General features: G+C 44.1%; 1 protein-coding gene across 16 annotated transcripts in view; it reads left to right on the top strand.

The window, feature by feature from the left end:
• Nucleotides 1-15675, top strand: part of LOC132886624 (uncharacterized) — a 64329-nt gene extending 48654 nt beyond the window's left edge. For 4 of the 16 annotated variants that reach the window (XM_060921523.1, XM_060921522.1, XM_060921521.1 and 1 more), the window contains 2 exons: nt 6190-6307; nt 9431-15675. In XM_060921523.1, the coding sequence (XP_060777506.1) occupies nt 10707-11609 (903 nt within the window). In that variant the 5' untranslated portion in view covers nt 6190-6307; nt 9431-10706 and the 3' untranslated portion in view covers nt 11610-15675. Of the gene's footprint in view, nt 1-3757; nt 6089-6189; nt 6308-9430 lie in introns of those variants that run through there. The other 12 variants (XM_060921515.1, XM_060921518.1, XM_060921513.1 and 9 more) reach the window with 8 other exon arrangements.
• The last annotated feature ends 8222 nt before the right edge of the window (nt 15676-23897 follow it).

Genomic DNA, 23897 nt, shown 5'->3' with positions numbered 1-23897 from the left:
CTGCGACCCTGTAGAACAGGATAAAGGGGCTAGAGATAATGAGATTTTATATATATATATATATATATATATATATATATATATATATATATATATATTAGTGCTGTCAAGCGATTAAAATATTTAATCGCGATTAATGTCGCGACTGTCATAGTTAACTCGCGATTAATCGCAATTTAATCGTACATTTTTGTCACATGAAAAACCATTGTAATTCTCTTATCAGCATAAAAAAGTGAATGGGCTTGCTTTGTACCAATGTTTTTTTTTTTTTTTATTGCAGAGCATAACACTACGGAGCCGTAGAGGAGACATGGTGAATAAAAAAATAAAGCGTGGGAACGACTTATAAGGCGTGTGCACGAGATATTAATGCGCGCGCACGAGTTATAACCCGTGCGCACGCTTTGTTAAGGCATGCGCTCGGGTAATTAAAAGTGAGGGGACGAGTTACTACGGCTCCGTATAACACGTCGTCTTGTCACAGCCACTGCAAAGTCGGGCTGAAGCCGCCGATGGGAAAACGAAACCTAAGCCGAGCACCGTGGCTCTTCGTCCCGAGGCGCGGCAGCGTGAGCTGCCCACGCTGGTTCTTTGGGGGGAGGGCAGAGGACTCTGGCTGTGTGGGGCGTGACATTACAGTCTAGCTGCTATCGTTTTTCTAAGCAAAGTCTCTGTTCTGTTCCAAGTTCCTGCCAGTTTCAAAAGCTTATGAAAAACCTACATCATGTCACAGAGCGTTAATCTCACGATAAAAAAAATTATCGCCGTTAAAATTGAGTCAAGTTAACGCGATAGTAACGCGACATTTTTGACAGCACTAATATATATATATATATATACACACATACATATATACATACACACACACACACACACACACACACACACACACAACCCCGATTCCAAAAAAGTTGGGACAAAGTACAAATTGTAAATAAAAACGTAATGCAATAATTTACAAATCTCAAAAACTGATATTGTATTCACAATAGAACATAGACAACATATCAAATGTTGAAAGTGAGACATTTTGAAATTTCATGCCAAATATTGGCTCATTTGAAATTTCATGACAGCAACACATCTCAAAAAAGTTGGGACAGGGGCAATAAGAGGCTGTAAAAGTTAAAGGTACAAAAAAGGAACAGCTGGAGGACCAAATTGCAACTCATTAGGTCAATTGGCAATAGGTCATTAACATGACTGGGTATAAAAAGAGCATCTTGGAGTGGCAGCGGCTCTCAGAAGTAAAGATGGGAAGAGGATCACCAATCCCCCTAATTCTGCACCAACAAATAGTGGAGCAATATCAGAAAGGAGTTCAACAGTGTAAAATTGCAAAGGAGTTTGAACATATCATCATCTACAGTGCATAATATCATCAAAAGATTCAGAGAATCTGGAAAAATCTCTGTGCATAAGGGTCAAGTCCGGAAAACCATACCGGGTGCCCGTGATCTTCGGGCCCTTAGACGGCACTGCATCACATACAGGCATGCTTCTGTATTGGAAATCACAAAATGGGCTCAGGAATATTTCCAGAGAACATTATCTGTGAACACAATTCACCGTGCCATCCACCATTGCCAGCTAAAACTTTATAGTTCAAAGAAGAAGCCGTATCTAAACGTGATCCAGAAGCGCAGACGTCTTCTCTGGGCCAAGGCTCGTTTAAAATGGACTGTGGCAAAGTGGAAAACTGTTCTGTGGTCAGACGAATCAAAATTTGAAGTTCTTTATGGAAATCGGGGACGCCATGTCATTCGGACTAAAGAGGAGAAGGACGACCCAAGTTGTTATCAGCCCTCAATTCAGAAGCCTGCATCTCTGATGGCATGGGGTTGCATTAATGTGTGTGGCATGGGCAGCTTACACATCTGGAAAGACACCATCAAAGCTGAAAGGTATATCCAGGTTCTAGAGCAACATATGCTCCCATCCAGACGACGTCTCTTTCAGGGAAGACCTTGCATTTTCCAACATGAAAATGCCAAACCACATACTGCGCCAATTACAGCATCATGGCTGCGTAGAAGAAGGGTCCGGGTACTGAACTGGCCAGCCTGCAGTCCAGATCTTTCACCCATAGAAAACATTTGGCGCATCATAAAACGGAAGATACAACAAAAAAGACCTAAGACAGTTGAGCAACTAGAATCCTACATTAGACAAGAATGGGTTAACATTCCTATCCCTAAACTTGAGCAACTTGTCTCCTCAGTCCCCAGATGTTTACAGACTGTTGTAAAGAGAAAAGGGGATGTCTCACAGTGGGAAACATGGCCTTGTCCCAAGTTTTTTTGAGATGTGTTGTTGTCATAAAATTTAAAATCACCTAATTTTTCTCTTTAAATGATGCGTTTTCTTAGTTTAAACATTTGATATGTCATCTATGTTCTATTCTGAATAAAATATGGAATTTTGAAACTTCCACATCATTGCATTCCGTTTTTATTTACAATTTGTACTTTGTCCCAACTTTTTTGGAATCGGGGTTGTATATATACACACACAGTGGTGCTTGAAAGTTTGTGAACCCTTTAGAATTTTCTATATTTCTGCGTAAATATGACCTAAAATATCATCAGATTTTCACGCAAGTCCTAAAAGTAGATAAAGAGAACCCAGTTAAACAAATGAGACAAAAATATTGTACTTGGTCATTTATTTATTGAGGAAACGATATTACATCCAATATTATCCAATCCAATATCCAATCCAATATTACATATCTGTGAGTGGCAAAATTATTTGAACCTCTAGGATTAACAGTTAATTTGAAGGTGAAAATAGAGTCAGGTGTTTTCAATCAATGGGATGATAAAATTAGCTCGTTTAAAAAGTCATTTAAATTCTGTAAAGCTGCTTTGCGACTGTCTATTGTTAAAAGCGCTATAAAAATAAACTTGACTTGATAATCAGGTGTGAGTGGGCACCTTGTTTTATTTAAAGAACAGGGATCTATCAAAGTCTGATTTTCACAACACATGCTTGTGGAAGTGTATTATAGTACAAACAAAGGAGATTTCTGAGGACCTCAGAAATAGCATTGTTGATGCTCATCAGGCTGGAAAAGGTTACAAAACAATCTCTAAAGAGTTTGGACTCCACCAATCCACAGTCAGACAGATTGTGTACAAAGGGAGGAAATTCAAGACCATTGTTACCCTCCCTAGGAGTGGTCGACCAACAAAGATCACTCCAAGAGCAAGGCGTGTAATAGTCGGCGAGGTCACAAAGGACTCCAGGGTAACTTCTAAGCAACTGAAGGCCTCTCTCACATTGGTTAATGTTCATGAGTCCACCATCAGGAGAACACTGAACAACAATGGTGTGGATGGCAGGGTGTGATGGTCTGCTGGCCTTGTCTGTGTTTGTCTTACTTTGTGTGTGTGTGTGTGTGTATGTGTGTTCCTTGTAGGCGTGGCTGCAGACCATCCCGGGAATTGGCGACACCTGGGCCCGGTGTCGCCACGTCCTTAAAACCACTTTTTTCCCCGTTTTCAATGGGAGCTTCTTTTTTTTTCCTTCCTTTTGTTTTTTTTTGCATGTAACACGCACGAGCTCATTGTTCACGCATTCATGCATTCCACTTTGCTGATTTTGTTGATTTTTCTTGTATTTTGTTATTATAATAAATTAATTATTATTTGAACTTTACCCCCTGTGTCTTCCTCTTTGTCATGGTTTGAGCCAAGCCGTGACAAATGGGGGCTCGTCAAATTTAGAACCCGTTTGTTTTTTTTTAAATTGTTTGATGCAGTTTTTTTGATCTGCAAGCGTTGCAGATCAATTTTGTGAATGGCATGTCGTCATTAGGTACGTCACTTCTTGTGGGTATTCCCTCACGTTTAGCTCAGGTTACAGGTGTAGAGCTAATGAAACGGGAAGTCTCTATTGTTTGAGGAGGCGCAGTTTTGTTTGAGGTAAAGTTTGGAAGCTCTGCCTCGGTGCGCAACGCTTAATAAGGTAAGTCTTTGACTTGTTGCACTGGTTCAATTTAAATGAGCGATGAATGTCCCTTGTTAGGTGGAGCGGCGTTGTCCCTTTGGACTTCGTCGGGGGGGGTTTTGTAGTGTTGTGGTGAAAGCGGTCAGAGCAATTGTCTCGGGAGTGTTTCCATAGTGTGAGAGGAGTCGCCAGTTTCTGGTTGCTTTTTCTCCCTATTGGGCTTTGGCACTTAATTACCCACCGCCAGTAGCTACATGAAGAGCTAGGCTGCAGCTTAAATAGGTTGTGGGGCTTTGTAGGTAGCGGGACAGGCATTGTTTTTGTTTGGCCTTCAGTTTGGGGGTCTTGTGCATGGAGTCAGACACTTAATTTTGTTTTTTTGTTTAACGTTGCGCACTGCGGTATAATGCAGACGGTGGAAGTTAAAGATTTTATTGCTTCTCCGTCGGAGGAGATATTAGACCAGTGTACGAAGGATCAGCTGCTTAAGTTAGCAGAGCATTATCAGGTGGAGGTAAATGGTCAATTTGCGAAGGATAAGGTTAAGGCAATTGTGAAGAGTAACTTAGTCGCTACAGGTGTGTTAATTGAGCGTGAACCAGTTTCAATTACGTCTCCGTTGGCTATATCAATGGAAGGCTTGAGTTTTGATCAGCGGAAAGAGTTGTTACTGTTACAAATTCAGCATGAGAAGTATAAGATTGAGGCGGAGTTCCAGAAAGATCTAGCAGTTGAAAAGTTGCGTCAGGAGACTGAACAGACGCGTTTAGATCTAGAACATAAGCTCCAAGTTATCAGGGAGGGCAAAATTACACCTGCGCCTCGGTTAAACTCTGGCTTACATTTTAGCGTCGATCAATCTGACACACTGGGTTTTGACGTGCGGGGTAATTTGCGTTTAGTGCCTAAATTCTCCGAGAGCGATCCTGATACATTTTTTCTTTTGTTTGAACGTTTAGCTGATGCGCAAAGCTGGCCCAATTCCGCTCGCGCATTATTGCTTCAGTGTGTGATTACTGGTAAGGCACAAGAGGCGTTTTCAGCCTTGTCGCCTGGTGATAGTCAAGACTATGATAAGGTAAAATTAGCTGTACTGAAAGCGTATGAGTGTGTTCCAGAGCATTATAGGCAGAAATTTAGATCGTGGAAAAGGGGGCCAAGACAGAGCCATTTAGAGTTTGCACGGGATTTAACAACTTATTTTAACCGCTGGTGTTCTTCTGTCGAAGTGTCCGATTTTGATGGTCTATGTGATCTAATTGTGTTAGAACAATTTAAAAATTCTGTTCCTCATGTTGCCACTTATGTATGTGAACACAAGGCTCGTACTGCAGCTGAAGCAGTTGCTTTAGCTGATGATTGTGTTAATCCATCAAAACATTCCATCTGATCGTCGTTTTCAGGCCAGTAGTGGTAGTACACCTGCTGAATTATTTAATCATTCAAACAGATTTCCTCTGCCTACTAGTGGGCCTAGTGGTTCTGGTAATGCATATAAGATTTGTAATTTTTGTCATAAACGTGGCCACTGGAAAGCTGATTGTTACATGCTCAAGTCTGGTAATACTAAGCCACCTCCAGGTTCGCGCCCTAAGGGTGCAGGCCTGGCTGCACCTGGACGTTCTAATAAACCTGTTGCTGTTGATAGCCATATGGTTGATGGCGAGCCACATCTAATACACTCTGTCAATGCACTTGATTCTTATTTGCCATTCATTAGAACGGGGTTTGTGTCTATGGTTGGCAGTGATGTAAAAGTGCCTGTTAAAATCTTGAGAGACACAGGGGCATTTGACTCTTTTTTATTAAAGCTGAGGTGTTGCCTCTGTCTGAAAATTCTGAACTGGGCAGTTCAGTGCCAGTTCAGGGAATGAGTTTAAATGTTATGCATGTGCCACTACACAAAGTAATGCTTGATTGTGACTTGTTTCAGGGTGAGGCTGCACTTGCTGTTTGTCCTGCATTGCCAATTGAAGAGATCTCTGTGATTCTTGGCAATGGCTTGGTAGGTGCTCAACTGTGGTCTGATGTTTCTCCTGCTTTGGTGGTAGATCCTGTGCCGAGAGCTGGACTCGAAGAGTGTGCACAAAATTTTCCTGAGACTTTTCCTGCTTGTGCGGTAACACATGCTATGGTGCGGGCAGAGTCTGAGCCGACACTTCAGTCTGGTGAGAGTAAGTTGTTGGAGAAATTTTCACTGCCTCTGTCTTATTTCCCTGTGTCTGTGTCTCGTAGTGAGTTGGTTGCTGAGCAGCAAGCTGACTCTTCGCTGGCTGGGTTGTATGAGTTGGTCCAACCTGAAAGTGAAATGCGGGACAGTGTTTGTGGATATTTTCTTCAAGATTCACTATTGGTGAGAAAATGGGCTTGGCACACAGATTTGTTTGTTGGGGACCCTGTTTTTCAAGTCGTCTTACCCACTAAGTTGCGTCAGTCTGTGTTGAAAGTTGCTCATGATGGATCAGGACATGCTGGCGTTAAGAAGACTTATAATCGATTGTTGAGACATTTCTTTTGGCCTTGCATGAAAAGGGACGTCTCAGCCTACATTAAGACTTGTCACATATGCCAACTAACCGATAAGCCAAATCAGCGTCTAAAGCCGGCACCATTATATTCCATTCCTGCAATTAGTCAGCCGTTTGAGCATTTAATAATTGATTGTGTGGGGCCGCTACCGTGCTCTAAGTCTGGTTCTAACTACTTGTTAACAGTCATGTGTCAGAGCACTCGGTATCCGGCAGCTTACCCACTGCGATCGATTACAACCAGATCAGTAGTTCGTGCTCTGTCACAATTTTTCAATTTTTGGTATTCCCAAAATTATTCAATCTGATCCAGGGTCGAACTTCTTATCTCGTGTATTTGCTCAGGTTTTAAAGCAACTCCGTATTCAGCATAACAAGGCTTCAGCGTACCATGCTCAAAGTCAAGGGGCATTGGAGCGATTTCACCAAACACTTAAGTCTCTCCTTCGGGCTTATTGTACAGAGTTGGGTTGAGACTGGGAGGAGGGTTTACCTTGGCTAATGCTTGCGGCTAGGGAGGTGACACAGGAAAGCTTAGGGTTTAGCCCAAATGACCTTGTGTTCGCTCATTCGGTGCGGGGTCCATTAGCGGTCCTGGCAGATGCCTGGCGGGAGGAGACTCCTCCAACCAATTTGATTGCGTATGTGAATGGGTTTAGGCATCGTCTTTATTTGGCAGGTATGTTGGCGAAAGAGAAGTTGGGTACAGCGCAACAAAAAATGAAGTCATGGTATGACCGAAATACTGAGCGTAGGGTGTTTGTCCCTGGAGATCAGGTGTTGGCTTTGTTCCCCCTGCTTCAGTCTCCATTCCAGGCCAAGTTTTCAGGGCCGTACTCTGTGGTGAAACAGGTCACGGAGCAGAATTACTTAATCGCTACCCCGGAGCGTAGGAAGAGCACACAGCTCTGCCATGTTAACTTATTAAAACCTTATTACGCCCGTCCGTCATCCTGTGGTTCCAAAGTAAGTGTTCCGCAAGCAGCTTGTGTAGCTGGACATGCTAACTGGGTCACCAATTATTGTGATCAACAGGAGGATGAAGTTATTGCGCCTGATCAGGCGCTCTTGCTTGGCCGTTTGAAAAACTCTGAGGTCCTTGCTAATCTTGAAGAGTTGCAAGGAGAAAGTCACTGCTCTCCAAAAAGAACATTGCTGCTTGTGAGGGAATTTTTAATGGATGAACATTATTATTCTCTGTGTTTCTGTGTGTTGAGCTCAAGTGGCCTATACTGAGAAAGATGTTTTTTCCTATGTTGTAATCGCTTTTCTGTGGCCTTGGTGGTAATGAGCAGGGTGCTTGAGTTCATCCTAGCTTGCATCTTCTCATGATGTAACCACCTTTCCTGACCTTGGTGGTGATAAGCAGGGTGCCTGAGTTCTCATAACTACGCATCCGCACGCCAGGTGCACGCTCTAACAAAGCTTCATAGAAAATCTTGAGCCAATCACGTGAAGACACAAGCAGTGAGCGAATGCTTTCAGAGTATAATAGATAACATTCCTAAAACACAACTCAGAGTGCGCGTACTCTCGGCATCATCAGAAGTGATGTCTTCTTCTATTCTTGTCTTTCCTTTCCTATTTTATATATCTTTTATATGATCTACTATAATAAATGACTGAAAAGACAACTGTTAAGCGTTCTGAAGTGTTTATTAGAAATTTCCATTACAATTTGGCGTCCCTGGGTGGGCCCTATGCGTCTGATCCTCGGACGACGGAACACTCTCAAGGCTACGGTGCGGAGCTGAGAACTCGGACGAGAGACCAGACCATCAGGGCTCACCGAACCAGTAAGTGATAACTTTGCATTCTTGTGTAAAGAAATTAGTGGAAACAGTATTTAAAGAATGATACAAGAAATGGACAGAGATTTGTCCTAGTATTTAAAGAATGATATAAGACATGGACAGAGATTGTCCCAGTCAAGGAAGACTGATATAAGAGACGGACAGAAGTTTGTCCGAGCCCAGGAGGACTGCTAAACTGTGGTACCATCAATATGTTTGCAGACAACGGATAAAACACAATTTTGAGACAATAAACTGCGAGTAGTTTATTGGGTTGTGTTAGAGAATTATCCGCCTAAGTGACGACTGGGTAATCGCTCGCCTACTTGAGGAGGGGAAGTACGGGTGCGTGTTTCGACGGATTCACGTTCAGCGATTCGTGGGAATTGAATCTTGCTCCCTTTGTTCTGTGTGAGCAACTGGCCCGTCTGGGGAACGGGATAGAGAGGTTCGATCGCGAAAACGCAAAGACACACCGGTGTGCACGCAAAATATTGATGAATCAACAGAGTACTGTCCTCCTCCAAATTCTGAAACAGAGAAACAGCTTTTGTACACATGCGCGAGTTGTCTTTGAGGTTGTGTTAAATGATACCTACTTTGGTTTAAGGCAAATGTCAGATAAATTGTTTACTAATAAGAACACACCTAAAAGATTATTGTGTTGCATTTTTGGACATAGTCCAACTTGCTCTTCTTGTGATTCTGAAAAAAAAAAAAAAAAACTCAGCCATTGTTGTCATAACCTATTGATATAACAGTGTACAATGAGGAACAGAAACAGTAAGTTAGGGAAAGAAAAGAAAAAGCAAGTAAGTGTGAAGCTACATGTGCTATAATAAGAATTGGATGTTCCTATGACAGCCCAAACATCCAGTTTATGAAAACCTCGTATGGTGAGGATTATTTGGCACAGTTTGATATATGGGTAAAGGACTTAGGATTCCCTGAGAAGGGCAGTTTTAGTCCCAGGCAGATAGGACAGTTAGAAGAAAGTTGAAACAGAAGGAAAAAGAAGAGTCTGCAGATAATGTTAAGTTCTTAGGGGACTGGAGGGCGTTTTCTGCATGGAAAGAAGAAACACTTAAGAGAGAGTACAAAAGAGAGAAATGACAGGCAGGGCTCTCACCCTCTTCTCAGTGTTTGAAATTTCAGATGGACCCTGACCTGGAGTCTGCCCCACCACCCCAACACACACTGCCTCCTCAGCAAGGCGGAGCATCATTCCCACAAGCGCCTCACCCACAGAGAAGGGGAGAAGTTGAGACGAAGGAAAAAACTGAGCCTCTGGAATCTCCCCCAGCCTACCAGCTGCCTCCAGCATCAGCACCTCCCCTCGCTTCTCCATCACACATGAGATCCGGTCTTACATATGGCGATGGAAAAGACCACTCTCCTGGACCTGACCACGTGCTCACCAGTGGGTCCACAAGGCCATAACCTAAAGTCTGAAGTCCTTCATCTTCCAATGATGGAAGTGGCTGGAGCTGACGGCGTGCTTTTAGTCCACAGACCCTGGATGACAGCTGATATCAAGGAAAGTATGGCTTCTCTTCCCAACGTGAGAGAGGTAGGAGGAAAGAGATTTGGTAACGAACTGTTGATATTTTGCAGAGAATTCTGACCGACCACCCATGAACTTCGCCGCCTAATCATGACCAAGATGGGTGTAGATTGGAACAAAGTTTCCAAAGAGTGGCCGGAAGCTGACCAGCGAATGACTACACCAGACTGGAGCGCGGCTGGCAATAGTGAGTATAGAGATACCATCACTGCTCTCTGTGCTCGTCTGGATAGTGCTTTTCCTTTGAACATAGACATGACTAAGATCAGTATGTGTAAGCAAGAAGATGGAGAAGTGGTGTCAGCATTTCTCACCCGTCTCACCGCCACGCACGAGAAAACAGTGGCCTGACCAGACCCGTGAACCTGGCTGCAGTGGAAGGCACTCCTGAGATCTGGGAAGCGCATCTGCAGAACAGTTTCATGAGCGGTATGGATCCAGCAGTGGCCAAGTTAGTAAAGCAGCTCTGTCTCCTGTGGGAAACCACCAGTCTCACCAAGATCGAGCAGTACGCTGTGCATGCAGAAAAGCTGCTGAAAGAGAAGGAGAAGACAAAGTCGACACAAAGAGACCAAGATCTACACACCGCCACTCTCACTCTTTTCAGACTGTTCAGCCTGGAGAAAAAGGAACAAGAGGAGGAAGAGGTCGAAGTAGGGGCCGAGACAGGACAACCTGGAGTGACTCGTCCTGGATAAAAGGTGCAACCTGCTACAACTGCAATCAAAAGGGACACATTGCTCGAAATTGTCTCCACAGAAGCAGCCAGAAGCCCTGTGAGGAGTACAGCAAAGCAGACTGATGGGCGGACTCCGGGAATGGGCCCCACACAGAGAACAGGGGAGGTAACACACACACACACACCTGATGATACACATACACAGACAGGAGCATTCACATAACGTTAAACACATTAGTAGCAGCACCTGCATGCAACAGCAAGACTACACAGAAATGCCCGATACACCAGTCCAGATAGATACACCTGAAGTTGCATTAAGTTTGTTAAAATACACAACTACTCCCTTTTCTAAACTCCCTTGTATGCCCCTCACTGTGTGTGGGCATGTGTTAGCCTTTCTAGTAGATTCTGGAGCAGGACACTCAGTGATACAACATGGGGTACTTCCAGTAGACCCACCGCTCAGCTCAAATTCTATTCAGACGATGGGCATCTCAGGACGACCTGTAACCGAAACTTTCTCAGTCAACCTCCCGTGTAAAAGCGAGGGAGGAATAGTTACGTCCCACTCATTCCTCATCTCACATACATGTCCAGTAAATTTGTTAGCACGTGATTTAATGTGCAAATTAGAAGTAAATCTCACATCCACTCCAGATGGACTAACTATTGAAGTAAGTGAAATGTGCGGTGTGCAGTATGGGTTTGGAAGCCCCCTGTATGTGTATGTCTGGCAGCTCTGCTCAGATCAGTTCACACAAACTCCAAAACACCTTGTACAGCTCGCACACTTGAACACCTCATCAGTTGACACAGATTATATGAAAGAGGAAGATTTGCATTGTACAGCACATGTTCACCAAGGTCAAGATGTAGAGTTTGAAAAGACTTGGTTTGCAGACCCCCATGCACGTGAAAGATTGACCCTCAAACTATGTATTGGTCTAAACATTATTGCGCTGTGCAGGTCCATTTTACTCATTGTCCAAACAGCTGCATCAATGCTCATCGCAGTGTTCTCAAACATGTTATACGCAGCCTTGTGTCAGAGGACTTTGAGGTCGGCTGCTGCCAACATGATTTCTTAGACATCATTAATTCTATATCCCATGTCTCATTACCAAGGCCATGAGTCGCCCATTGGAAAGACGTGGGGAAATGGGTCAAGAAGTGCGCAGTCGATGGCAATGAATGGTCCCAAACAGAGGACCCTAGTGTGTTGTTTTGTCAAAGGCTTGGGGTCTACAAACAAAGTCATGCTGTGTGTGTGCATGTTAAGCGCAGCGTAATATTAGCCACTGATGACCGGGATCCTGGGGACCCCGGCCATAGTGGCCTGTTTGTCTCCGTTTCCACAGGCATAACTCCAGCAGAGGTGCACCCCAAATTGGCGGGAGTTCCAAATTCCATTTGGGCGAAGGGTAAACATGATGTGGGCCTAATAAAGAATGCTGAACCAGTGGTGATCACCCCCAAATTAGATTTCAGGCCTAAACAGACCCAGTACCCACTCAAACCAGAAGCAATTGCAGGTATAAAACCGGTCTTTGATTCGTTGCTGAAGGCAGATGTAATTGTCCCTTGCCAGGACTCTCCAGTGCGCACTCCTATTTTTCCAGTTAAGAAGGAAGAAAACCGTCCCAGCCCGATGAGTGGAGGTTTGTCCAAGATCTGCAAGCAGTCAATGCTGCGGCTGTCCCGCACACGCCTGACGTCCCTAAAGAGCGCTCTGCAGACCACACCCACTCTGGGACTGCCTGACCCCAATAAACCATTTGTTCAAACTGTCAATGAAAAGAAGGGTTTTATGACCTCTGTTCTCTTGCAGAAACACGGGGATAGATTGAGACCTGTAGCCTACTTCTCCAGCAGGCTGGATCCAGTGGCGGCTGGACTTCCTGTTTGCCTGCGTGCAGTTGCTGCAGCTGAAAAGGCGGTAACTGCCTCCAGAAATATTGTGGGGTATTCTAACCTCACCCTTTGGTCCCACATGCTGTCTCCCTGCTTCTGTTGGAGAAAAGATGTCACATTTGTCAGCACAGAGATGGTTGAAGTATAACACTGTCATACTTGATATGCCTAACATCATTGTGAAACGTTGTTCTGTTCTGAATTCTGCCTCTCTTCTCCCTACAGAGGACGATGGAGAACCACATGACTGTGTTGCTCTCACTAATGATTTTTGTTCCCCCAGGGCAGACATAAAGAGTGACCCTTTTGGAAAATCCAGACATGGTCCTCTATGTGGATGGTTCAGCCTCCAGAGACCCAGAGACGGGAAAGAACAAAGTAGGTTTTGCCATAGTCTCAGATCACGAGGTCCTCAAGGCGTCATGTCTGCCCTCAAACCTGTCAGCACAGGCCGCAGAGCTCTGTGCCCTTATCGAGACATGCAAATTGGCTGCAGGGTGATCTGTCTATATTTTTACGTACAGTAGGTACACGTTTGGCGTTGTGCACGATTTTGGCACTATTTGGAAACACAGAAATTTTCTCACTAGCACAGGATCTCCCATTGCACATCATAAACTGGTCTCTGAGTTGTTGGATGCTGTTCTACTCCCTAGAGCCATTGCTGTGTGTAAGTGTGCTGCCCATACTAACAATACTGATCTTGTGTCTCAAGGGAATGCCAGGGCGGACGTGGCAGCTAAGTGTGCAGCCTCGGCTTCCAGTTCACCCTCTAACCTTGCCTTTCCTCAGGCTTCTACCCCTTGTTTACAGCTAGCGGACCTTCAGAGCACTGCCATCCAGGACGAGAGACGAGTCTGGAAATAGGCGGGCTGTATCCTTGCAAACTCTGTCTGGGTTTGTCCCTCGGGCCGTCCCTGTCTACCAAAATACATGTTCCCTTACTATGAAAAATTGGCACATGGGCTCACCCATGTGTCAAAAAAAGGGGGGATGGTAGCAGAAGTAACAAAGAGATGGTTCACAAAAGGGTTTTCAAATTATGCTGTGAAATTTTGCAAGCAATGCTTGATATGTGCACAACATAATGCAGGTCAAGGTATCAGACTAACTCAAGCAGCACATCCAATACCAGACAAACCATTTGATCACCTCCAAATGGACTTTATTGAACTGACACCTAGTGAAGGGAAAAGGTACTGCCTGGTAATAGTTGACATGTTTTCAAAATGGGTAGAAGTATTCCCCACAGCTAAACAAGACTCAGAGGCGGTAGTCAAAGCACTCCTGAGAGATGTAATTCCTAGGTGGGGTATACCTAGCAAAATCTCAAGTGACAATGGAACACCCTTTGTTAATGCAGCCCTAAAGAAAATAGGAGCATTCCTAGGGATAGACCTGAAACAACATTGTGCCTATCATCCTGCCAGTGCGGGAGCAGTAGAGAGGGAAAATGGGTCACTTAAAAATAAACTAAGCAAAGCTTGTGCAGAAACAGGGCTAGGATGAACAAAGGTCCTCCCTGTAGTACTCACACAAATGAGGATGCAAACTAGGCCTAAACATGGGTTAAGCCCATTCGAAATTCTGTTTGGACGAGTACCCAACATGGGGATAGGGCCAGCTCAAGGAACACTGCCGGACACCACACTGTGTGATGATGCAATGTTGAATTACTGTGCAACGTTGTCCTCTGCTTTGAAATCTATCCACAAACAGGTAAAGAAGCACTTCCCAAACCCGCTGAGGGACCTCTGCACGATCTACAACCAGGGGATTGGATCGTGGTAAAGGACTTCCGACGAACCAAGTGGAACAAGCCACGGTGGAACGGCCCATTCCAGGTCCTGCTCACGACCCCAACGGCAGTGAAAGTCACAGGCAGAGTGATGTGGATCCATGCTAGCCACTGCAGGAGGGTTCCTGAACCGGCTGAGCAGGAGGAAAAGGAAGGCCTAAGTGACCAAACGCTGACTAAAGCTCGTGAGGAAGAAAGGCATCACTGCATGGAACAGTGCGAGTATCACATCAATCACGCACGCACCCTCAATAGGGAAGAGTATTTGTGTCTAGCTGATAGATAAGTCTTAGGGTTTTGAGTTTCCTCCAAGTCCCGGTGAGGTGGGACGAGGGCTGATAGGGCGTGCCCGCCCTCTGAGCACCAATACACGTCAAGAAGGGCAAGGGTTAACTCGGTAACATCATTGAGGCACTGAACAAGATGCGCAAGGTTGCTGAACAATCATAAGCAGATGAACATGGAGGAGTTGAAGACAGCTGATCGTGTTAGTTCAGTGGATGGAAGACTCTGATTCTATCCACCGTACCGGTCCTGGGCTTAGCGATTGTGATGCTATGTTTGCTCCCTGTTTTCTGTCAATGTTGTATGTCTGTGTTTCAGAGGCAGCTGACAAATATTGGTTACCAGATGGTGAAAATAGACTCAGACGACTTGCCTGACTGGCCTCCAAACTCACACGAAGACTATAACCCACCGTTCGATGACATCAGCACAGTTGACATGAAACTAGTCCTGACTTAAAACACTTTCATTATGATTGTTTCCTGTTCTATTATTCCTGATCTATGTATATGGCTTGCTAGCATTTATTTAAGATGTCTATGTCTTATAAAAACAGCCTTAGCATTATCCCTGTACACTCAATGACGTGTTAAGTTGAATCTCTCTGAGAACTATCATCACTGAAACTGTGTACAGTTCTTTTCTTTCCTTTTAGTAATTTATCTTGTAGGATAAAAAGGGGGGAATGTGAGGGAATTTTTAATGGATGAACATTATTATTCTCTGTGTTTCTGTGTGTTGAGCTCAAGTGGCCTATACTGAGAAAGATGTTTTTTCCTATGTTGTAATCGCTTTTCTGTGGCCTTGGTGGTAATGAGCAGGGTGCTTGAGTTCATCCTAGCTTGCATCTTCTCATGATGTAACCACCTTTCCTGACCTTGGTGGTGATAAGCAGGGTGCCTGAGTTCTCATAACTACGCATCCGCACGCCAGGTGCACGCTCTAACAAAGCTTCATAGAAAATCTTGAGCCAATCACGTGAAGACACAAGCAGTGAGCGAATGCTTTCAGAGTATAATAGATAACATTCCTAAAACACAACTCAGAGTGCGCGTACTCTCGGCATCATCAGAAGTGATGTCTTCTTCTATTCTTGTCTTTCCTTTCCTATTTTATATATCTTTTATATGATCTACTATAATAAATGACTGAAAAGACAACTGTTAAGCGTTCTGAAGTGTTTATTAGAAATTTCCATTACACTGCTCATCTGCAGTTTGCTAAAGATCACGTGGACAAGCCAGATGGCTATTGGAAAAATGTTTTGTGGACAGATGAGACCAAAATAGAACATTTTGGTTGAAATGAGAAGCCTCATGTTTGGAGAAAGGAAAACACTGCTTTCCAGCATAAGAAGCTTATCCCATCTGTGAAACATGGTGGTGGTAGTATCATGGTTTGGGCCTGTTTTGCTGCATCTGGGCCAGGACAGCTTGCCATCATTGATGGAACCATGAATTCTGAATTATACCAGCGAATTCTAAAGGAAAATGTCAGGACATCTGTCCATGAACTGAATCTCAAGAGAAGGTGGGTCATGCAGCAAGACAACGACCCTAAACACACAAGTCGTTCTACCAAAGAATGGTTAAAGAAGACTACAGTTAATGTTTTGGAGTGGCCAAGTCAAAGTCCTGACCTTAATCCATTCGAAATGTTGTGGAAGGACCTGAAGTAAGCAGTTCATGTGAGGAAACCCACCAACATCCCAGATTTGAAGCTGTTCTATACAGAGGAATGGGCTAAAATTCCTCCAAGCCGGTGTGCAGGACTGATCAACAGTTACCGGAAACCACCCACATGCAATGAACCGGTGCTACAGGTGCTCTAGCCCCTGCCCCTTTTCTGTTTGCTATCCAAAGTGCCCTTTTCATAGGGACTGTTTTGTTTTTTTAATATTTGTAAAAGATAAGTTAGCTCCAACATCAATATTCTCTACAATTTGACAATATATGAAGTTACAGATTTATAAAATAAAGTTTTTCTATGTAAATGCGGACATCAATCCGTGACGTCATGCATTCAGTGACCCTCCGTGCAGAAAGCGCATGCAGGCGGATGACAGTGGGAGACAGTGCGAGGAACGGCATGGTAAGGTCACACTGAGTCTCCTTTCATTTCTTATCTGAACATGCAATATTGTGCAGCTTAGAACACAACAGTAAATGCGTAGGGTTGTTTATCATTTAATGAAGCCGCCTAGGCTATATTTAAACCGTTTGCTCCATCCATGGGCACCACCAGGGGGGGAAAGGTTAGAGCAATTCTAGGGGCCCAGCACTGCCATGGGGCCCTTTAAGGGGCTGATAATATGCTTTTAATGATTTTAATAAGACTTTTGAAATAACAACAACAATGCAATATTCCATCTGGTAAAATGAGCTAATTGAACAAGGTTGTCTATTTCTTGAGTTCTTCAACATATTGTCATTTAACCCTCCCCCTTTTGCAAAATGGTATGGTCCAGTTCTGGTAGAAGCGCGATGCGTTAAATCTGTGTGCTGATCAGTGCAACGCTGCTTGCTGCTGTGTCGCGGTGCAGCAGCCAGCCAGCCAGCCAGCAGTGGAGTGCGTACAGTCTATGATTGCTAAATATGAAGAGTGGCTGTCAAAAACGTAAAGAAAGGCAGCTGAAAGCTGAGAGGGACCGGAGAGGCAGGCAACTGGTCACTCAGTTTTTCCCAAAGAAAGGTAGCTATTGCTCACGTGTGTTCAAAATATTAGCGAATGGTAAATGAACAGTATGAACGTGGTTGGATTAGCCTATTAAGAGAACACTTTTACAGTTTGTACAGTGACATTTTTTTCCATTTTAATAACTGAACTGACTTGTGTGATAAACAAGATGAAATATTACGTTATGCTGGTGCTAATAACTAGTGCTAATAACCAGTTTCATAACTAATGGGGTGCACAGATATGCACAGATTCAGCCTCAGGGGGACCGCCGCCCTACCAAATCACTGAACCCCCCTTTGGAGGAGGTAAGCAGCAATACAACCCATAAATGCTTTAGGATTGAAGTTTTTAATGAGCGAGCACCATATACAGTTTGCTAGATTAAAGTGTTGCTAATAACGGACACCAGTCAAGTGTTTGACATGGTTACGTGTGTGGAATGTTCACACGTTCTAAACCATTGGTTTCAAATTGAGGAGCTGGAGAGAACTTTTCTATGATTTATTAGCAGTCACATCACACATTTCATTACCAATTGTCCTAGCACAAGAAGGCATGTGGCAAAATTAGTCACTGACCAGTTTTCATAGTAGCTTTTTGTAGTTTCATAGTTTTTTGTAGTCCCTGGTAGGTTAATACATAAAATGTAATAACAACGTCACAAACTCAAGGTCCATGGGCTATCAAAAGTCAAATAATGACAATAGTGCAATTGTGACGAGGGTGGGCAAAGTTGGGGGGCCCAAAATTCTAATCTTTCATGGGGCCCAAAATTTCTGGCGGCGCCCCTGGCTCCATCCATTTCATTAACATGGCAGATTCGGAAACTTTAGTTTGAACGACGGCGTTAATAACATATTCTAGCAGCTTCGAAAACTTAAGGCTGAATGACGACGTCCACAACATTCTATCAAGACTATTATAGTAGCTTAGGTTAGTTGAGTTAAAACACAGGGAAACGTTTTCTAAATAAGTGAAAGCCTGCATTATGCAAAGATGCCAAGGAAAGAGAGGATAAAGAAGCAGAAAGAGAAGGAGCTGCGGGAGGCAGCAAAAGGCAGTGGATCTCTGTCCAGTTGGGTCAGAAAGAAAACTACAGGTCAGACTAATCTTCACTTCAGAATGAACAAGAACTATCTGACATGTCTTGTTACCAAGATCAACTATATTTTCATATTAATGCTTCAATAAATACAGTATGAAAATATTGGTAATAAGTCAGATGCATGTTGTCAATTCTGAACTAATGTACCAGTTGCTCACATTGAAGTGATTGCTGAATAGACTACTGAATGGTAAATAAACTGTTACTTGTTCTCAGGAGTGGAAAGTTCCAGATCAGATGAACAGGTTGAGGTAGAAGATGGAGTTCACGCAGGAGGCACAGGAAGTGTGCAGGAAACAGTGAAGTCACAGAGAGATGTTGATGTGGAGGAAGAGGAAGAGAGTGCAGAGAGTGTGGAAGATGTAGAAAATCATACACACAGAATGTTCAGTTGCAATTGAAATTTAGTTTTGAATAAAGTTAACTTGTGTGATAAATTTGTTCCAAGTGCCCTATTTTGAATGTTGAGCCCCTGCCCCTCCAAAGGTCTTTGCATGGCCCTGCCGGAAACATTTAGCTGCAGTTATTGCTGCACAAGGGGATCACACCAGATACTGAAATAAAGGTTCACATACTTTTGCCACTCACAGATATGTAATATTGGATCATTTTCCTCACTAAATAAATGACCAAGTGTAATATTTTTGTCTCATTCATTTAACTGGGTTCTCTTTATCTACTTTTAGGACTTGTGTGAAAATCTGATGATGTTTTAGGTCATATTTATGCAGAAATATAGAAAATTCTAAAGGGTTCACAAACTTTCAAGAGCCACTGTGTATATAAATCTCTCCTTCTCACCCCCGGCGGGGGGGTGGTATCCATGTCATCCTCAAGCTCGGGTCCTCTACCAGAGGCCTGGGAGTTTGAGGGTTCTGCGCAGTATCTTCGATGTTCCTAGGACTGCGCTCTTCTGGACTGAGGCTTCAGATGTTGTTCCTGGGATTTGCTGGAGCCACTCTCCCAGTTTGGGGGTTACTGCCCCAAGTGCCCCCACTACCACGGGGACCACACAACCCTTGACCTTCCACATCCGTTCCAGCTGCTTTTTCAACCCTTGATACTTGTCAAGTTTCTCATGTTCCTTCTTCCTGATGTTGGCGTCAGCTGGGATCGCCACATCTATCACCACCACCCTCTTCTGCTCTTTGTCCACCACCACTATGTCCGGTTGGTTAGCCAGGATCTGTTTGTCAGTCTGGAAGCTGAAGTCCCACAGAATCTTGGCCCTGTTGTTCTCAGCCACCTTCTGTGGTATGGCCCATTGGGACTTGGGTATTTCTATTCCATACTGGTTGCAGATGTTCCTGTATACTATCCCAGCCACTTGGTTGTGCCTCTCCATGTACGCTGATCCAGCTAGCATCTTACACCCTGCTACTATGTGCTGGACTGTTTCAGGGGCTTCTTTGCACAGTCTGCATCTTGGGTCTGATCTACTCTGGTAGATCCTGGCCTCTATGGCTCTTGTGCTTATGGCCTGTTCTTGTGCTGCCATGATTAGTGCCTCTGTGCTGTCTGTCAGTCCTGCATTATCCAGCCACTGGTAGGATTTCTTGATATCAGCCACTTCCTCTATCTGACGGTGGTACATGCCATGTAGGGGTTTGTCTCTCCAGGTTGTCTGTTCCTCCTCCTCCTCTGCACTCTCATCAGGGTTCTGCTGCCTGAGACATTCACTTAGCAGTTCATCCTTTGGGGCCATCTTTCTGATGTATTCTCGGATTTTCGATGTTTCATCCTGGACCGTGGTCTTGACGCTCACTAGCCCTCGGCCTCCCTCTTTCCGCTTAGTGTATAGTCTCAGGGTGCTGGACTTGGGGTGGAACCCTCCATGCATGGTGAGGAGCTTTCTAGTCTTGATATCTGTGGCTTCTATCTCCTCCTTTGGCCAGTTTATGATACCAGCGGGGTATCTGATGACTGGTAGTGCGTACATGTTGATGGCTCGGACCTTGTTCTTACCATTCAGCTGACTTTTCAGGACCTGCCTTACTCTCTGGAGGTATTTGGCTGTGGTTGACTTCCTTGTGGCCTCTTCATGGTTTCCATTAGCCTGTGGGATGCCAAGGTACTTGTAGCTGTCTTGGATATCACCTATGTTGCCCTCTGGTAGGTCAATCCCTTCAGTCCGGATCATCTTGCCTCTCTTTGAGACCATCCGGCCACACTTGTCCAATCCGAATGACATCCCTATGTCATCGCTGTAGATCCGGGTGGTGTGGATCAGCGAGTCTATTTCTCGCTCGTTCCTGGCATACAGCTTGATGTCATCCATGTAGAGCAGGTGGCTGATTGTTGCCCCACTACGGAATCGGTACCCGTAGCCGCTCTTCGTGATGATCTGACTGAGGGGGTTCAGGCCTATGCAGAACAGCAGTGGTGATAGCGCATCTCCTTGGTATATGCCGCACTTGATGTTGACTTGGGCAATGGGTTTTGAGTTGGCCTCTAGGGTTGTCTTCCACATTTCTATTGAGTTCTGTATGAAGGTCCTTAGGTTCCTGTTGATCTTATACAGTTCCAGACATTCCAGTATCCATGTGTGTGGCATTGAGTCGTAGGCTTTCTTGTAGTCAATCCAGGCAGTGCACAGGTTGGTCTGTCTCTTCTTACAGTCTCGGGCGACTGTTCTATCGACCAGTAGCTGGTGCTTGGCTCCTCTGGTGTTACTGCCAATTCCTTTCTGTGCCTCGCTCATGTATTGAGCCACATGCTTACTCATTTTTGCCGCAATGATGCCTGACAGGGCCTTCCATGTTGTGCAGAGACAGGTAATTGGCCGGTAGTTGGATGGGATGGGTCCCTTCTGGGGGTCCTTCATGATTAGGACTGTCCTGCCTTGGGTTAGCCATTCTGGGTCGGTCCCATCCCTCAGCAGCTGGTTCATCTGTGCTGCTAGGCGTTCATGGAGTGCAGTTAGCTTCTTCAGCCAGTACGTATGGATCATATCGGGGCCTGGTGCTGTCCAGCTCTTCATCTTTGACACTCTTTCTTGGACGTCTGCCATTGAGATGGTTACTGGTTCTTGTTGCTGTGGTCAGCTCTTAGGTCCACTAACCATTGGGCATCGGTGTTGTGTGATGCCTTTCTTTCCCATATGTCTTTCCAGTATTTTTCCACCTCAGCTCTTGGTGGGTCTGACCGGTTGTTGTTCCCCTGCCATTGAGAGTACACCTTGGCTGGTTCAGTGGAGAACAGCTTGTTTATTCTCCTGGCCTCTCCCTCCTTGGTGTATCTCTTCAACCGGGTGGCCAGAGCTGTTAGTCGCTGTTTGGCAGTTTCGAGTGCCTCTGGTATGGAGAGTGAGTTGTACTTCCTGGGCGCCCCTTTATTCACCATGTTCCCTTTCTGTAGTTCAGCTAGCTGGCTAACTTCTCTCCTTGCTGCCTTTATCTTGGCCTCTAATCGTCTCTTCCATGGTGGATACTGTTTGTTATGTCCCAAGCATGATTACTGTTGCTGTACTGTATATCAGCTTGTTGGTCTCAGTGATGGTTCTTGTGGAGATTGTCTTCAGAGCAGCATTCACATCTACTAGTAGATCTTCTGAAGGTGCTTGGCAACTCAGCTTCGGTATTCGTCGGGGGCTCCAGGTTTCCAGTTGGGTCACGATCTTCCTTCTCAGGTCAGCAGCTCTTGTGTTGAGGCTGTTAGCTGTTGGGGCTTGGTACCCAATCTCTGGTTGTGGGGATGATGACATCTCCCCGCTGACCTGTCTTCCTGGCTCCCCCTTGCCGTAGCATCGTTGTTGTATTTCATTAATCTCTAGTTGTGATAGCAGATTTCGATTATGGATGTTGGAACACTGGGCTAATAGCTGTTTCTTTGTTAGCCTTGATTGTGGGTTTCGAAGTATCCAATGGTCCCACATTCGCTGCATGTATCCCCTCTCTCTGGGATTGCTTGTATAGTAGCATTCCAGCAAATCCGTATTTTCTGTCCTCGTCCATCGATGTCTTGTTCCAGTAGCCCATTTCTCATCAGTTTGCCCTGGTTCCCTAGCAACTGACGCAGACCTTGTTGACCCGGGCGACGTCTGAGCCGGTATGACTCTATCAGTTATGTTTTCACTCATTCCTGAGGTAGGCTGATGTATCATGAGGGGTTTTGCCTAAGGACCCTTACTGGATGATGTTTTGCCCGGGATTCGAACCCCGATCTCCTGCGTCGTAGTCAGTGAGCGTTACCACTGTACTATCCATATATATAATTTTTATTTCTTTTTTCTATGATTATGGTTATTTAGTTTGTTTGGTTTTGTTTTGATTTTACTGTTCACTGTTCACACATGTTCGTAATAAAGATTTCAATTTAAATTTTCTGATGGTATCTCAGCATGGCAATTCTCTCTCTCTCTCTCTCTCTCTCTCCAGCTCTCCATAAGTTCATCAATGATAAATACTCCACCATTTAAAACCAATTCCGCCCCAAAACCCCCACAAGAAAGGACAAACCCATCGCAGATAGTTTGATTTATGTATCATTTATAAAACACGGTTTGACAGGAAAGTAACGTTTTTACAGACACTTAAAGAACATCCACCAGGCGCACTGAGAGAACTCTGGCATCCTGTACTGTCTCTCACTCCGGGATTCGAGCAAACTCAACTCCAACAGGCAACGAGGATACCGTCCGAATGAATGAGCAAACGTCAACACGCTCAGACATGTCAATCACGAAACACCAGTATTTTCAATGGCCAATCACCAATCACTTACCGCTCTTTTTGTCCCACCCACATGAATCCTCCTGCACTTAGCGTTCTCTCCCTCCCCGCCCCCCATGGTTTAAGTTAAACACAAGTAAAAGAAAAAAAGCGAGTAATAGTATAATATATAATATTTTGTTAATGCCTAAAAGTTTAGTTTGTGGTGCTGTGAATAAAGACGACTTATTTCTAGAAGAAATAAACTTTCAGGAATAAATGATAATCTGTTCTTTTCTATTCTGATAAAACTCTATTCTATTGTTTATGTACCCTAATTCGTAATTTGATAGATCAATGAAAATTGTGAATAAATTAATATGCAAATAAGTCGCATGTATGACGTCATCTAGAGAAGACTGCACGTAGATTTCTGAGCGTGTTTTAACTGCTTTCCCCTGAAAACAAATGGCAACACCGTGAACACCGTTCTGTTCGTTTTAAACTCTTTTTGAATATGTTTACAGGAAAAAACCCCGACATAAACCTATTTTATTTTATTATTTTCTATTTTATATGCCTTCATAAAAACTTCCTTCATTATATAACACGATACACAACAGTAGGCGATTCTTCAACTACGGGCACTTTTGGCCTTGTGAACTTGAGGGGAAAAAAGTGTTCATATCAAAATTGTCACGGTCTAATAGGTTAGTATAACTAGTCTAGTTTGATGATCCATAAGAGAACGCACTCACATTACAAGACAAATTGGTGTTTTTTTTTTTTACATATTTTCCGACCCGCATTGAACAAATGTAATTTCCATCACATGTACATATTTGATACTTATTTTAAAATAGTATGATATACATCATTTCTCAACAGTGTAAGACCACTTTCACACATAGTTTTACCAGTTTATACCTATATTGCAATACATTTGTGG

Source organism: Neoarius graeffei, chromosome 5, assembly GCF_027579695.1.
Source record: "Neoarius graeffei isolate fNeoGra1 chromosome 5, fNeoGra1.pri, whole genome shotgun sequence".
Classification (NCBI taxonomy): domain Eukaryota; kingdom Metazoa; phylum Chordata; class Actinopteri; order Siluriformes; family Ariidae; genus Neoarius; species Neoarius graeffei.
The sequence above is the reverse complement of the archived record's forward strand: the minus strand, read 5'-3'. Positions and strand labels throughout refer to the sequence as shown.